Genomic DNA, 17,426 nt, shown 5'->3' with positions numbered 1-17,426 from the left:
AGTTTGAATGTAGAGAGCTAGAAGGGGTTCAGGTGGGGGGTAAGAATGGTTGTTTTTCCTCGTTTAGTGGATTTGCCATAAGCTTTATACCTGTTGTGTGCCCTGTGGTAACAGAAGCCACTGTTGCCATGGAAAAGGATGGCAATTTGAATGAATTTAGAGCGGCCCATGGAAACCTGACTCGAGGTCTCCTTAATGTACCAGACCCTATATATGTGGCACTGCACGTATATCTTCAGTTTCCTTCAACTGAAATGATAAGTGAGAAACTAAATCATAATGTGATACATTAATCTTTTTTTTTTTGATGGCTTAATCTTAATCTTGGTAAAAATGCTAAACGAGGAACAATTCAGAAGAACTCCTGATTATTCTAAAAACATTAAGTTTATTTGAATAGCATTTATATTATCATTGAAACTGGCACCAGAGTCCCCAAACTTTTGATCCAATTTCCAAAAGTCAAACCGTCTACTTAAACGGACACCAAAAGTCCGAAACGCAATCTAATTCCGCAAAGGTTTTTGTTTTGTTTTGTTTTTTCCCCCCAAGTAATTTCTCACATTTGTGAGCCTGTTACACGTTGGTTTTACCTGTCACGGATCCTTTGTATCACTTTTATGGAACACCACCACTTTTTATAAAAAGTGACTGAAAGGATCTAAAATTGTAAAATTGCACGTGCCCGAGCAGAAAACTACTTTGAGCTCTTCCCTCACAGGCGTGCCCGAGCCGACCTCTGCTCCCGGCAGGTAAATGGCCCGAGGGAGAAGCCAGTGTCCGCTCCTAGGGGAACCCTGTCGTGGGGCTTCTTCCCCCGCCCTTACACTGATCACTTTTTAGGGAGAGTCTCCCCAGCCTTGTCTAGCCCAAAGTCCTTCCCATCAAATTACTACCTTCCCCACCAGTGTGTCGCCTCCCCTTCCCAAAAGCCCTTCTGGGGAAGAACTTCCTCTCGCGACCGCCCCATTGCACACAGTCCCCGCCGCGGCCAGCGCCCCCACCTCGGGAGGGCTTCCCCTCTCCAGCCCGGGATCCGGGGCCCCCAAAGCACTTGGGAGAGGCTCCCCACCCCCGCCCCGGCCCGGCCCGGCCCCGGCCCCGGCGTCCCGCGGCGCCGCGGAGGGGAGCGGGGGAGGGGCAGGGACTCCCGGGGCCCCCGCGTCCTCCCCGCGCCCCCCGGAGGTGTGCGGGGGGGAGGGGAGCGCGGGTGGGTGGGACCGGGCCGGGCGGGGAGGGGGAGGGGAGGGGAGGAGTGTGTGTGCGAGCGTGTGTGGCTGGGGGAAGCCATTGCCTGTTTAATAGTTGCTGTTGCTGCACTTCCGCTTCTCTCCCAGCGAGAGAGACACGAGTGGCCAGGCCCAGCCGCAGCCGCAGCAGCAGCCGCCGCGGCGGCACGGAGGAGCCAGACACAAAGAGAGGTACGGGGATCCCCCCCGCCGCCCGCCGCCCCCCGGCCGCGTCGCCGGGCCTCGGGGACACCGTCGCCGCCTCCCCCGGCCCGCGCCTCCCGGGCCGCCGGGCTCGGGCGGGGGGGGCGCGGCGAGCGGCCGAGGAGCCCCGGGGGTCCGGGGCCCGCCCGCGGGGGATGGGGAGGGACCCCGGGCCGCGCGGGGTGCGGGGCCCGCCGGGGCCGGGGCCGGGGCCGGGGCCGGGGCCGGGGGGGCGTCGTGGCTCGAACTGTCAGCGCTGCCCCGGGGGCCCCCCGCTGGCCGCCGAGGGGGCCGGGGCCGGGGGCGGGGGCCCGCGGGATGAACCCCTCCGGGGCGGAAGGGCTCATTGTTATTCCTGTGCCGTGGAGGCCGAGGCCCCCCCGCGCCCTCGCCCCACCCCCACGAGGGGTGGCCGCCGGGCGTGTGCCCGGGACCCCCGCCCCGGCCGCGCAGCCCCGAGCCGCCGGCCGAGCCGCAGGCCTGCGGGGAGACGCGTCGGGGCGCGGCGCCGGGGGGCCTCGGGCCTCGTCGCCCCGGCCCCCTCCGGCCGCTCCCTTCCCCCACCCGGGCACCCGCTCCTCGCCTCCGTCCCCCCCGTTTCGGCTTCCTCTCTTACTCCTCTCCGCCCCTTCGCTCCTCCCGACCTCGCTCAACTCCACTCCTGCCCCCGCTGCCTGGCCCCGGCCGCTCGCCCCCCGCGCCCCCCGCGCCCCCCGCGCCCCCCGCAAAGCCGACCGAAACCGCCCCGGGGCCGGCTCGCCGCCGGGACCGTCCCTCCTCGCCCCGCCGAGGCGCCCCCGCCCCCGCCCTGCCGCCCCCGCCCGCTGGCTGCTCCCTCCCTGCCCCGAGGGGAGCCCCCGGGGGGCACGGGAGGGGCCGCTCGCCCCGCTCGCCCGCGCTCTCCCACCGCGTCCCCCACTCGGGGCCAAAAATAAACAAGCCGCGTCCGATTTGCCGAAGCCTTAATGGGCCTGAAGACTTTGAGAGGCGGGTGGAGGGCGGGGGGCGGCCGGGGCACCCCTGGCCGAAGCCCTCCTGACAGCACCCGAGTTCCTGCTTCGCACTGACTGCACGGTCTGGGCGTTTCTGTTTTGTTTCCCTCCCCCTGCAGGGGCTGTTTGCGGGGTGGGGTGGGGGGTTCGCTATGTCGGATGACGATTCGAGGGCCAGCACCAGCTCCTCCTCATCTTCGTCCTCCAACCAGCAAACCGAGAAAGAAACAAACACCCCCAAGAAGAAGGAGAGTAAAGTCAGCATGAGCAAAAACTCCAAACTCCTCTCTACCAGCGCCAAGAGGTACCGTACTCCACCCCCAACCCCCCAGGCTTCCTATTTTCCGAACTGCCTCTTGCTGCATTTGGTCTGCCTCCCGTTGAGGAGTAGCTCGAACGCTCCTCATGGTTTGCGTGTTGTTAAAAAAGAAAAAAAAAAAAAAAAAAAGGGCCTTGGAAGCTTTAATTATTTTACTCTATTGCCTCTGGTTTTTTTCTTTTAGTCCACGTGCAGCTGTTGTGGCTTGCCTCTCATTTCTTGCTGAAGTTTGTAAGAATCTTCATTACTTTTATCAGTGACCCCCAAAATCTGATTTCAGATTACTTGTTCTATTAATCACTAGCGTGTGACCCTTCTCAAGGCTGTCATCCCACTTAATTACTAATACCTGCCCAGACAACTCTATCAAAACGAATTCTGTTACCATCTTGGTTTCTCCTCACCTGTTGCGCTATGATCTTTTTTTGAATAGAGCTTTCTCCACAAACTGCATAATGAATAACTCCTATTAGTGGGGTAAAAAATTTAATAGGTGGAAAATGGTCTCAGAACTTCCAAGAGAGTCTTCTGATTTGGAGAGTTGAGGCAAGCAAATCCATAGATGAGGTAAAATGGGTATTCTAGGTTATTTTGCGGGGGGATTCTTTTTTTTTTTTCTCTTTAAAAGCTTCAATTTTACCAAATTTCAGGGAAACTCATTTTTTTCATGATACATCCCTCTCATATTGCTGTAAAAAATTTTTGGTTCTTTTTCCAAGTTGAATTCAAGCAGTGGCTCATTTTCCTTACTCTTCCTCTTAGGTCTCTGGAAGAACGTACTTTTTTTTTTTTTCCTTTGAGGATCCTTTAGTAATATTCTCTGATCCCCATGACCCTTAATCTATAGCAGATTGCTGGGAACCCCCATGCCCTTTCATAAATCCTGCTGCTCTCAGGTGGACAGTCATTAAACTTTAAAGTGGCAAACCAGAAAGATAGCAAGGAAGATAAATGGTGGATTAAATAGGGGTATCTTTTAAAAAAAAAGAAACGTAGAAGAAAACGGAATGTGAGTCTTTAGTCTCCACTGAGTAGTGAGCCTAGAACTCAGAGTTTGAAAGTTTGTTCTGTCATTCTCCCAGAAATTTGAAAAGTTGGAAAAGTGCTCTGGTGACTTAACCATGGGGGGATGAGAGAGTGGCTTTAGCTTATTCCAAATAGTGTAGCCATCTAGAGTTATATGGCAAGATGTCTTAGCAAGATTGTTCTTTCAGAGGGGTGGTTTGATGGCATCTCCGCTTCCAAAGAATCCTAGCTGGCCCTCGTTGATTAGTTGTGTGTTGGTACTCCCAGAACCTGGCATCTACCCAGGCCACTTTGGATGGGGCTTTCCTTAATCTCCCCAACTCCCTACCCTTCCCCACCACGACCTGCAGTACCTGTGCTCCCTGACCCATGCTGGAACAGCTTTTGGCCTGACCTAAGGCAGGATATTTCCCTTAGGTCGTTAGTATTTTTTTTGTGCACCAGTATATCATTGGCGCACATGAATAGATTTGGGGGTAAAAGCACAGGTGTCAAATATAAAAGTCTCCTTTGTGTCAGCAAGTTACTGAGGGGGATTTTTCATTAGACAGAATTTGTCCATTTATGATAAGGAAGTTAAAAAACTTATTTGGAAATGCCTAGGAAAGGGATCGGCAGGTGTACAAAAAATGAAAGGTGGGAAGCTACCAAGGATAATTTTACCTATAAAGTTAACATCAGTTTTTAGCTCCCTGGATATCGTGTTGAAAGATACGATACACTTAACAGTGTTGAAGCAGAGCTAAGGTTAATAGTAAAGGCAAAAAATGGAAAGGGGGCAGTGTATCCAGGAAAGAATAAAGGCGAAATTAATGTTAGTGAGACCCTATAATTGCTTCTCAGCCTTTTGGCTAAGATCAAGTGGAGACCCTATAGAAGCTGCTCTGTGAAATACATTGGCTTGGAAGGGGCACATATACCAGGAAATAGAACAAAAAAAGGAGTCTGAATTGGTAGACAAAAAGTTACTTAACTACATACTGTAAAGTGGTTTCCTTTCTAGTCCACAGGAGAGGAAAAGCCCCTAGTGGGAGTGGCCTGGACAAGAATTATTCTGTGAAACTTACGTATGAGTGACTTACAAATCTTTTGTCAGTGTTGTGCAAATGGTAGTTGTACAGGTGAAGTGGTTAAAGCTGTCTGGTATTACAGGCTGAAGAAGTAACTACCTTCTCAGAAAGTGTAGTAGAGGCTGGTTTGGCAAGGAGAAGTGCAGTGTGTGTTTTTATGCAGTTGTGCTCAGGTAAAGGATATTTTTGGCTATGTACGTAGGTCTTAAGGTACAGTCATTTAACAGATGCAGATAAAGAATCAGGAAACCAAGATTCCAAACTTCTAGTCTAACATACAGTAATGAGTCAAACTGCCCCAGTGTTAGGGAATGTCTCAACTGAAATGCTTATTGGTAGCAAAAGAATTTAGCAGGACACAGATGTAAGTAGGTATCAGTAAAGACTGTGAGCAAACCTCTAACACTGACCAGATTTGTAGGGGACAGGAAGTGTCCTCCAATAGGAAGGTTTAAAGAACTTCCCCAGTCACCACCCTTAATTTCTCTGAACTTAAAAAACAAATGCCTTCTAACACCTACTCCGCATTGCATCTACCCAGCCTATCTTCCCACCCTCAGAAAACCTTTGGATAGAGAAAAGCATCCATCGTGATTGATTGCTTTAGAACGTGTTTGTGTTTAGTTTTTTACTGCCGTGCTACCTCCTTGTGATTCTTTTTTTTTTTTTTTCGGTTGTATCATAGCCCTTTAGGGTTTTATGTGATAGGAGCAAAAAAGGTTATAAAAATAGAGGGCACCATTTAGCAGATGGAAGAGGCTTAAAGGCCTCAAACTTTGTCGTATTAATTGATGCTCCAAGCGCCTAGGTAAGCAGAAGACAAAGGCCAGGGCTTGGTGTGAACTGCCTGGTGGCGTCGGCCTAGGGGTGGGGGATGGGGCTCTTTGTGAAGTCGTGGGTCGGTGCGGAGATGGGGGGGGGGGGGGGGGGCTGTCCCGGGCTCTGTGTCCACCGTGGGAAGGGGAAGGACGGGAGCAGACCCAAGGGAATTGAGGATCGCCAGGAAAAAGTAGGTCCGGAGAAGGGGTGCGGGAGTCCGACGGGGTGCGGGACGGAGGCTGGGTGCACCTGTGCGGGCCGCCTGCTGGCGCCCGGGGCTCCGCGCGCGGCCTGGGGGCTGGGGATCCGGGGATCCGGGGATCCGGGGATCCCGGGGCTCGGGGGAGGCGGGCGGGGCGGCGCGGGTGGGGCGGGGCGGCGCGGGCTCCCCCTTCCTCCTCCCCCCCCAGCGGCCCGCGGCTGCACCCGCCGGGCAGGCCGGCCGGGGCCCGAGGGGCCTCGCGGGGAGCGGCCATGTTGGCGTCGTCACCGAGGACGCGGGGCGGCCGGGGGGGGCGCGCGAGGTGCCGGGGTGGCCCGGGCGGGGGCGGCGGCGGGGGCGGGGGCGGCGGCGGGGCCCGGCCCTGGGCGCCCCGCGGAGGAGCGCGCGCGGCGGGCGAGTGTGCCCGGCACGTTCTAACGCGACCCGGACAACGAGTCCGCGAGCGACCAGCCTCGCAAGGATTTCCTAAACGGAAAACCCCGAGAAATACGGCTGCCTGGGTGGGTGTGCGAGGCTCGGCCGGAACCGAACCCTCCCCGGTGACAGCTAGAGACCCCGGCCGCCAGTCACCGCCGGGGAAAGTTGCTTCCCCTCCCCCCGGGCCGCGGCCCCGCTGGGGCTGTGCCGTGCTCCTCCCTCGGCGGATCCCGCGCTCCGCGGCTGCCCGAGCGCCCCGGGGCGGCTGCCCACGCCTTCACGTCTCTTGTGTTTCTCTCTCACCTCCCCGACTCCAGGATTCAGAAGGAGCTGGCAGACATCACTTTAGACCCTCCACCTAACTGCAGGTGAGCCTCCTTTCGCGTGTTTTTTTTTTTTTTCTTTTAAAAAATTCTTGTAAGCTTTATCTTGGGGGTGTTCTTTTTGTCATTGAAAACTTCTGCTTTTAATCTTTCGTTCATGCTTGTTTTGGGGTGGGGGGGGGTAACATCAAGTAACAGCTGCAATTGATTAACCTGCGAGTCACGGCGTGACGAGCCTCTGAGCCTCTGACCACGTCCGCGCCGGGCTGAGGAGCCGCGATGGATTTCTCCGGCGTGGACACTTGCCCGTGTGTAAAACCAAGCCGTGAAATGAATTTAAAGGTGTACACTTGCCTGATCCTGGATCTGGGATGTCATTAAGGGATGATGTAAAACGTTCTTAGAGACTCAGGTACATTTTGGTTTAGAAAATTGCGTTGCCATCTTAATCTGTTACTCATGCTCTCTGTTAAGCTAATAGAGCATAGAGTCAAGTCACCCAGCGGGTCCTCAAACTTCATTGTATGTATAAATTTGTGTTGGACTTTAGCAGATCAATTCAGGAAATAATCTGTGGCTTTGATGAAAAGGTTTTATTTTTGAAATTTTATAGGTTTAAGCTCTTCCATGGGGATGCTTTCTTTTTTTTTTTTTTTTTCAAAATTGCTTCAGACTCTATACATATGTGTGTGTCAGTTTTTTTTTTTTTTGTGTGTGTGTGTCAGTTTCAAAGCAATTTGATACCAGCTTTTTGGAGCATTTGCTGATCATTTGATTTTATTTAGAATAGCTATTTTGCTACTGTTGGCACGGTGGAAGACTTGGATTTTATTAAGTCAAGAGTGAAGTGAGGAAGGACTTAATATGTTGTAGTAGAGCCATTTATTTAAGGGAGATCAATTCAAATCTATTACTCTCATAATTTAAAAATTAGGTATAACATTTAACCTAATTTTCAGTTCTCAGGATTAGCATTGGAATGGGATGTGACATTTCAGAAGTGTTCTAAACTTAGAAGAAATTACCAAGAATTAAAATATTTAATGGCTGTGTGTAGAATTTAAAACAAGCCTGTTGGAAATATTCAAGTTGAAAAACTAAATGAAATATTTTGTTAACACTGAACTTTCTGAAGTATGGTTAATGGATTAAATGGAAACTTTAATATTGCCATTTTGGTTACATATGTTCTTAATGTTGGTCAGGTGTGGAATAGTCTTTCTAAAATTTTGTCCCATTTTGTAAGGAAAGTCGGGAGTTTCAAATGCTCTTAAACTATTGTTTGTAACTGAACCACTTAATTAGTCTTAAGGATTTTTCTCATGGCTTTTTAAGAATCTTTAAACTATTGAGAAAGTGGAGAAATAAGTAAGGAGTAGGGCTGTGACGTTTTACTTTTCTTAGTGGAATTGTCGTTTAGATGGAAGCCTGTAGCTTCCCTTGGTCGCTTGTGTTGGATCCTTGGGCATTCTCCATGGTAGATACATGCTGTGTAGTTACTGCTCCCGTTTGGTATTGTGTCTCTTCCAATGTGCCTCTTGGGAGTTCAGACAACTTTAGCTGATGAAATTACAAAGTTTTTAAAGCTTGTTTTAAAACTAGTAACATTCATCAAAACGTAATGGTTTTCTTGCAAATACGTGCAGTCAAGTTTAAAGTTTGTAAGCACTTTGAAGGTTTTCATGGGATTAATAACTTAAAAAATAGGAAAAGTATACTTTAGTTTCACACCATTTTAACTGAGTTCATGTGTGAGAGATTTGTGCTGCTGAACGTGTAGAACTTTAATCCTTGGAAAACCCTCCTAATTACCCCTTCAAAGTGAAACCTGTGAATGTTACGGGTGCTTAGGTGAAGCACGGAACTGAATGGCTATTGGGTAGTTGGTTGTGGGAGACAAACTGCTACATACTTAAACATTTGAAAAAAAAAATTGCATTTCAGAAAAAACACTAGGCATCTTTTTTTTTTTTTAACATTTTATTTATTTATTCATGAGAGAGAGAGAGAGAGAGAGAGAGGCAGAGACACTGGCAGAGGGAGAACAGGCTCCACGCAGGGAGCCTGATGTGGGACTCGATTCCGGGACTCTAGGATCATGCCCTGGGCCGAAGGCAGGTGCTAAACCGCTGGGCCACCGGGGCTGCCCAACACTAGGCATCTTTAATTCGCAAGAGAATGTACATTATGGTGACTTTTAAGAATAAAGATTGCATTATTTTCTGAAAACAGTTTTTTGGTACGGCTGTTTAGGTAATATGAACTTTGGTTTCTACTTTGTGTTGTGTTGGTTTACTAGTGTTACTGACTCAATGTCATATAGCAGTTCCAATATTCAGCTAACTTAAATTTGGTGTTATGTTTTTGTGTTGGTACCTTATGAGATTGAATTATTTAATATTTTAATGTAGATTATTTGAGATGGAAGAGGATAATTTGGGGATGTATAAATTAGGGTACCAACTCAGTTGGTTGAGTGTTTGACTCTTGATTTCAGCTCAGATCGTGATCTCAGGGTCCTGGGATCGAGCCCCACTTCAGGCTCCCTGCTCAGCTGGGAGTCTGCTTCTCCCTCTCCCTCTGCCTGCTACTCCCCCCCTGCTTGTGCTCTCTCTGCCTGTCAAATAAAGTCTTTGAAAAAGTGTATAAATTAAATGACATATTGAAGGCATACATGTTTATTTTTAATCTTTTTGATGTTACTCAGCATGAGGGCTCCATAGCTTGGTCCTTCAGAAAGTGTAATTTCATCAACTATAAATTATGTTTGAATGAGTCAAACAATTGACTTTCAATTAATGTATCTTAGTATTAATCCTCTGTAGGATGACCTTTTTTCAATCAGTTTTCAGCCTGTGGTTTTAAACTTAAACGTGTTACTTTATTAAAATACGGCAGTTGGCACAAAGTAACCTCTCAATACACAGTGGATTGCAGATCAGTAGTAGAATGCTTCTCTTGAAGGTGCACTGTTTGCATTCCAGCAATTTTAGCACTTTACTTGTCAAATTTCAAAGTTACTGAACTTGTGTAAAATGCAATTGCTAAGTATGTTATAATGTGTGAGCACATAAAGTTAAATTCTTAATGTTGTATATTGTGTTGAGTAGTTTTTTTTAAGAACAGAGTGCAGATTATGTTCAGTGATCAGAATTATGTTGTGAATATTTTAAAATTTCTCTGTATTGCCGTATAAATCAAATTCTTTGGTATTGCTGAACTATTTGGTTCTTTGTATATATGCAGATGAAATAATAGTTTCCCGGCTCATGTCCTATGCACCTGGTTAGGTTTTTTTCGCTGCATTTTGGCTGTTTGTTTAGGGGGGAAAAATACTGTCTTAACTATTATAATGATTTCCTAAAGCATACCCTATCCTGGATTGTAAAATTATGCTTTTTCTTTATTTAATTTTTAAAAAGTTTTTATTTAAATAAGATTATGCCTTTTTAGCTGATGAACTCGGGGCCACTAGAGTCAGTTTTGCACCTGTTATTTATAGCCTAGGGTTCAAGCTTTACTAAATTGACTAGTTTAGCTATATAATCTGTAGACGTAAATGTCTATAGATAGTAAGTCTGTATGTAATAAATGACGTTTTCCCAAGTCCTTCATGCTGCAGAATTTACTTAAACTATTCATATAGTGAGGCACCTGGGTGGCTCTGTGATTGTCTGCCATTGACTGAGGTCATGATCCCAGAGTCCTGGGATCGAGTTCCGCATCAGGCTCCCTGCAGGGAGCCTGCTTCTCCCTCTGCCTATGTCTCTGCCTCTCTCTCTGTGTCTCTCATGAATAAATAAGTAAAATCTTTAAAAATACAGCAACTATTCATATAGTGATTTGAAACCTAAAAATTCAGATTTTTTTTTGGAGCTACTATTTTAGGATCAAATGTGTTTGAGAAGTCATTAAACATTTCAAGCGTAATAAAAATAAAAACAAACACTTGTTTTTTAATTTTTATTTTTTTAATTTTTAATTTTTTAAGATTTTATTTATTCATTCATCAGAAAGAGAGAGAGGCAGAGACACACAGGCAGAGGGAGAAGCAGGCTCCATGCAGGGAGCCCGATGTGGGACTCAATCCCAGGTCTCCAGGATCACGCCCTGGGCTGAAGGCAGGCGCTAAACCACTGAGCCACCAGGGCTGCCCTGTTTTTTTTATTTTTAAAGATATATGATATGAGTGAATGTTTTTGAGAAGTTGAGATGTAGAAGCTGTGCAGTAAAAAGTGAAAAATCCACCTCGTGATCTTTTCTGGTCCTGCTGCTTTGTGGAGAGAGCTTCTAACTTGGAGCTAACTTGCGTTTTGTGTGTATCCTTCCAGATACTCTGTGAATGTACATTGTTGTATTTTTCTGGTTTTATAAAATCTGAAATTGGTGGTAGTAATAATGAGATGTCAATTTAGAAATCCCAGGCTGCTAATCTTGGAAGGAAAAGAGATCCTTTGCTTGCAGTAGTAAAGACCTGTATATCTTTTTGAAGTTTAGCTTGCTTTAAATGGTTGTTTGGATGTAAGAAATAAGTTCAACAGAAGTCCTTTATAAAATCCTGTATCTCACTTGAAAAAAATCTTTTTTCTTTGTTTTTCATCCATTTGATATCAAATGCATTAAAGATATCAATGTGACTTCAGTATCTGAATGATGTTGCATTTTATAATAATTTTCATTTGGAGAGTTACCAGTGCAGTGTGTTTGCTTTCATGTGCATAAAGGCAGTGTTGAAAAACAGCGAGAAACCAGGAGACTGGAGTGAAAGCATATTCAGAATAGCCACCAAACCAGGGGCAGGTTCCTGGAAATTAGATAATCACCAAGGGCCTGAGTAGGTAGGAAAGAAGGAAATCTATCCAGAAGTGAACTGCTTACTAAATGAGTAGGACTTCTTGTGGCTGTTGTGTTTACCAAAAGACCATGTGTCTGAATTGTAAAACTATACTGTTATTGTTCCTCAGAAAGATAAAAAGAATTATCATATGACCTAGCAGTTACACTCTTAAGTGTATACCTGAAAGGATTTTTTTTTTTTAACCTGAAAGGATTGAAAACAGAGACTCCAACAGATTCTTGTCAGTGTTCATAGCTGTTCATAATAGTCCTGAAGAGGAAACAACCCAAGTATTCATCAACAGATGAATGAATAAACAAAATGTGGTATTTAAAATGGAACATTACTTAGCCACGAAAGGAAATGAGGTTCTGATACATACTACAGTATGAATGAGCCTTGAAAAGTTTAATACTAAGTAAAATAAGCCAGACACACAGAAGGTCAAATATTGTGATTCCAGTTGCATTGAGTTGCCTAGAATAGGTAAATTCATAGAGATGTGGAGGATTAGAGGTTTCCAGGGCTGGGGGGTGGGAGGAAGGAGGAGTTATTACTTCATGGGCACAGGATTTCTGTTTGGGGTGATTAAAGTTTTGGAAATAGTGGTGATGGTTGTACAACATTGTGAATGTCATTGAATGTTATACTTTAAAATGGTTAAAATAGCAAATTTTACGTATTTTACCACACCAAAAAAAGAATTCGGAAAACCCCTATACCATTGTTTAAATGTTAACAGTATTTTGAGGAAAAAATTTTTATAGCTTAATAAGGCCACATTTCACAGTTTTTATGGATTCTTGTAAAGGATACTAATATTGAATTCTTGTCACAAACCTTGAATCCCTGTTACACATGAAAACTGCCTTCAAGGAGGTCATTGTCAAGTAGGGTGGTAAAAAATGCATGTACAGATCTTGAATAGTATTCGGAAACGAGAATATTATTTAGAAAGTAATAAACGCACATTACATCTTACAAAGGTTCAGAGCATTGAGAGATTGCTTTGACCCAGGTGTGAGTAGTGTCTGGAACACTTAGATATCTGGGAAAGCTTCCTGGAAGAAATGAGAAGTGGAATGGGAAGAGTAAGAGACATTTCTGTAGTAGAGGAAGGCTCAGAGAGCACTATTTAGGCAAGAGTGAATAACCCTATGGCTGAGAGTAAGGAGTAGAAGAGTAAGCAGTGAGAGATAAAGGTTGTGCTCCTCATTGTCAGGCTGAGGCTTTGGAGAATCACAAACCTTTTTTTTTTTTTTTTAAAGATTTTATTTATTCATGAAAGACAGAGAGAGAGAGAGAGACAGGAACAGAGGAGGAACAGACACAGGCAGAGGGAGAAGCAGGCTCCATGCAGGGAGCCTGACATGGGATTCGATCCCTGGTCTCCAGGATCACACCTTGGGCTGAAGGCAGTGCTAAACGCTGAGCCACCAGGGCTGCCCTCACAAACCTTTTTGAACTAGAAGTCTAATCCAATTAGAACTGAGTATCTGGATAGAAACAGAGCAGGGGTTGAGTGGAGTTTGGTGGGAAGCTGGAGACTGGGAGAGACCTCTAGTAATCCAGGTGGGAGGCTAGGTGGGCCTGGGACAGGTGGCAGCCATCAAAGTGGAGAGGAGAATGAGGTGGAAAGCAGTGGGATCTAGAGAACTTGGCCACTGATTTAGACATGTAGGACTTGAAAGGAGTCAGAAGTTCTTTAGGTACTGGGGAAGATGGTAGTGCCATTAATAGAAGTCAGTAAGGCAGGGAGAGGAACTAGTTTGAGGGAGCAGAGGGATTAGATAGATCCTCTTTCCAAGGTTTAATTACTTGTTTTGTTGACCATATACACTGCTTAATGTATTGCTGCCACTTAGTAGGCTCTCAGTAAATACTTGAGAGTTTTGTTTGTTTTGAGGAAGAGAGAGCACGAGTTGAGGGTAGCTGCAGAGGGAGGAGGAGAAGCAGGCTCTGATGTGGGGCTTGATCCCAGGACCCTGGGATCATGACCTGGGAAGTCAGATGCTTAACCAGCTGAGCCACCCAGGCACCACAATATTTACAGTTTGAGATTATATTTATATTTATATTTATATTTATATTTATATTTATATTTATATTTGAGGGAGGGAGATACCGTAATGTTTTTAGAACGATTTTAGAGAGGGTGATGGGATGTGAAACTGAGGTCATAAGTGGAGAGTATGTATTTAGAAAGGCTGCAAGCCTGGGGCTTTCTGACAGAGTGACAGTTTGTAAAGGATTGGAAGCATTTTTGTCCTTCAGTAACACTCCAGCTACTTGTATAGAACAAAAAGAAGCAGTGCTTGTCTGTCATCACTGTTACTTGGTTTGTTCTTTCTGGGTAGATTTTAAGTTCCTTGAGAGCAGGGATTACATCTTTGCCATCCCTACCTTGTCCAAGAAAGAGAAGATACACAATACATATTTGTTAAATTAAAACATAGACACAAAAACCTAATTTGAGTCTGATGGCTTAATGGAATGTCTTCATTACCCTCTTCAGAAAATAATGGAAAGAGCTGGGGAAATTGCTGTCACATTTTACAGCTGTCTGTTGCTGGCAGTCTTTCTGACTTGGCACTCAAGCCGTTTTGGCAATTTTCACCTTCTCGGAATCACAGAGGGGCTCTGGACTGCAGTGTGATACAAAAGACGGGATCAGTGCTGTGGGCTAGATTGAGAAGATGTATAAAGAAAATACCAGTACCTTTGGTTACCATGTTTTGACTTGATAAAATTACTGTTTGCCAACAAGTGAGCGTGGGTTTAGGGGTGCTAAGTAAATTGGACTTCCTAGTGATGTTCCCCCAAATTCTAAAGCTATTCCAGATAGTCAGTTATGTTAGAGATGCTGGCACCCGCCTGAGACATCTGACACATTCCCCATCATCAGTGGAGTGAAACAGGGTTTCATAATAAGCCCATTCTTATTCAGCCTTTCTTATGCAGCCATGCTGTAAAGTGAAACAAAAGACCTAGTAACTGGTGTCAGAATATGCCTCTAATCCTCTGGGAAACTTCCTACTATATAGGCTAAGAAGCTCATCAGTGCTCTTTGCTGGAAAATTGTAATCCAGGAATTGCTGTATGCTCATGGCTTTTTTCTTGAAACTTATATGCAAGTGATTATAGGTTGCTTTGTAGAGTCGGGTGCTGCACTGCATAGGTGATAAACCTGTGGAAGGCCAAGGTAATATCTCAGCCCAGTCAGAAAAGCCCTAGGAAGCCAACAGTTTTCATACGCAGAATATAATTAAAAGTTGTCACGGGGTTTTGTTACCTGGGGTAGCATATTCACTAAACATCAGTTAACAGAGTAGTCAAAAACTGAATTCTTTTTGCTTTCTAAAGAACCTGAATATGACAAAGGGCAAGGCCAGGCCAAAATAAAGGGACTGTATTATCAAGCTCTTAAATAGCATTCAACATCACATTTGCCACAGGTGTCAGATCTGACTTGATTCTAGTACTGACTTGTGTCAGTATTAAATTTTAAATATTAATAACTAATGGAGAGTCTTAATAGGGTCTACTAGCATTGAAATGATCATTATGTGTAATATCAGGACATTGGGCGTTTTTATTTAGTTAATAGATGGAAAATTGATGTGGGATGGATCCTAATAAATTCCGTAGAAAAAGGCATGGAAGCACATTTTAAAATATCAACGGAGCAGCTTGGAAGAATTGTACTTAGAGAAAATTTTACGTAGGGGCATCTGGTGGCTCAATCGGTTAAGCTCTGACTTCTGTTCAGGTCATGATCTGAGGGTCCTGGGATTGAGCCTAGCCATAATTTTAGTAGAGAGTCTACTTGTCCCTCTCCCTCTGCTTCTCTCATGCTCACTGCATGCGCACATGCTCTTTCTCTCACATCTTAAAGAAAAGTTTTAGACTACTAAAGTCAGTATTATACTCAGGAAGTAATGTACAAGAGTGGCAAAAGCATAAGTAAATCAGATTATATTGATTTAAAATATGAGAGTCCTCTGTGCTACTCAGATGACTAAAACAGATCTGGCTTCTGGCTTGTGGGAACTTTTATTTATTTATTTTTAAAACACTTTCTTTAATATACAGGAAACACGTGAGACACAAAGCTCAAGAAAGCACTCAGTCCCTGAGCTGGTAGTTAAGGGGGGAGTTGATGACAACAAGCCTTTCTAGTCTCCCAGGGAAAGAAGAGGTTGAGAGGACACAGTATCATAGGCCCCTGGTGATTCTACCACTGGGGCCACTCACAGCCTAGTTCTCTACCAAGTTTGGGAAGTACTGATTTTCCTTGTCCTAGTCCTGGCCCTCCTCCCACACTCAGCCTCCAGTTTTCATAAGTCATCCAGTTCCCAGAGTGGCCGCTTCCTTTAGCTCCCTAACATTTCACTCAGGGGAGAAGGCCACTTAGCCTGAGTGGTGTCAGAGTTCTGAGGGAGTTGTCAGGGTGGTAAGGGAAGATCTCCTTAATAACTTGCCATTTACTTACCATCTTCGTGTTTAGAATCTGAAGATTGGGGAGTCTCAGGGTCTTCTGAGGGCTTGTCCAAGCCCTGGCTGGTTATAGGGGCTTCTGAGGGCTGTCCTGCATGCTCCTTGGAGAACACCTGCTTGGAGGGGAGCTTGGTTTGGCCCCAGGGTGGCATCTGGTTGTCAAGCGAAAACTAGGTGTACCTGGAGGCATGTCCAATTCAGAAAATGAAGTTGCCTCTAGGGGCAGAACAGGCTCTGGGAGAAGATTCAATTTAGGGCCTTTGGTCTCAAATACTTCACTCAGCTGTTTAACCAGTGGGCTTGGAGGCTCTCCACTACTGGTCTTCATAGGTGTCCATGCAATGCCAAGGGTAGAAGAGTGGGGATCTGAGTCTTGAATTGGATTAGGACCTTCCAACTGCTCCTTTGGTGGTACATTTGGCTGTGGAGAGCTCTCCTATGGGATGGGAGTGTGCAGGATGCTGGCAGGAGGTAAATGGGGTTCCACCACTTGCGCCAGAAGCTTGTTGTGTAGCAGAGGCCATGCTGCAGTGACTGGTGTGCTCTTGGCTGAGCCCATCTCAACCAGGAGGAGTAAGGTAGGGCAGGGCCTGGCCTGGAGCGAGGATAGGATGCTGAGCCCCCATTCCTCTTCTGGCAGCACAGCAGCTTGAGCCTTAACTCCCCATGCTGAGTTTCAAACCTCCTAAAACTTGAATTCTAGTAGGCAATATAGACAGTACTCAGGTAGAACAATATGTAACTACAAGTTGTGTAGCTAGTAAGAGAGCAATTAAGAGTGCAATGATGGACAATAATTGGGGTAGGGAGGTTATTTGGAGAAGGCTTAAAGACATTTAGGCAAAGACTTGAAAGATGAGAAAGCCTTGTGAAAAGTATAAGAACATCCTAGACTGAGGGAAGCACGGACACTGAAGCCCTGAAATGTGGGGAATACCATGTGATGCAGAATCATGTAAACCAAAGTGGAGTATGGATTTCATTCTAAGAACAGAGGGAAGCCATTTAAGGCTTTGAAGCAAGGAAGTAACATTATTTCAGTAGTGACTTAAAACTCTTTTCCTACCTTCCATACTGTGTGGAAGGTAGCTGATTGGAAGGCACGAGTGGAAGAAGAGAGACCAGAAAGGAGGGTATTGCTCTATTCCAAGCAACTGGTGATGGCAAATAGGATTAAGATGGCAGTAGTGGAGATGGGGTTAGAATACCTGTTGATGGAATGCAATGGATGTGGGAAGTGAGAAAAAGGACCAAGAATGGCCCCAAGTTTCTGTGGTCTTACCAGTTAGGTAGGTGATGGCCATGTTTTACTGATAGGAGCAAGACTGGAATAGAACCTCTGTGTGTATGTATTTGGAAAGAGGGCAGCATAGAAAATGAGCTCTTTGTGTATATGTTAGGCTTTAGATAGATACCAATGAGGTATCCAAAAGAAGGTGTCAAATAGAAAATAGAAGTTAGATACTGGTG

General features: G+C 45.8%; 1 protein-coding gene and 1 pseudogene across 2 annotated transcripts in view; one reads left to right on the top strand and one right to left on the bottom strand.

Annotated features, from left to right (window-relative positions):
* The first annotated feature begins 1,255 nt into the window (after positions 1-1,255).
* The window catches only part of UBE2E1 (ubiquitin conjugating enzyme E2 E1), a 75,446-nt gene continuing 59,275 nt past the window's right edge, over positions 1,256-17,426 (top strand). The window contains exons 1-3 of one of the 2 annotated variants that reach the window (XM_025460987.3): positions 1,258-1,421; positions 2,545-2,729; positions 6,617-6,667. In XM_025460987.3, the coding sequence (XP_025316772.1) occupies positions 2,578-2,729; positions 6,617-6,667 (203 nt within the window). In that variant the 5' untranslated portion in view covers positions 1,258-1,421; positions 2,545-2,577. Of the gene's footprint in view, positions 1,422-2,544; positions 2,730-6,616; positions 6,668-17,426 lie in introns of both variants that reach the window. The other variant, XM_025460989.3, reaches the window with a different exon arrangement.
* On the bottom strand, positions 15,717-16,515 carry LOC118352081 (cell division cycle-associated protein 3-like; annotated as a pseudogene).

This window comes from Canis lupus, chromosome 23 (genome assembly GCF_003254725.2).
Source record: "Canis lupus dingo isolate Sandy chromosome 23, ASM325472v2, whole genome shotgun sequence".
NCBI classification, from domain to species: domain Eukaryota; kingdom Metazoa; phylum Chordata; class Mammalia; order Carnivora; family Canidae; genus Canis; species Canis lupus.
This window is presented reverse-complemented; position numbering and strand designations above follow the sequence as displayed.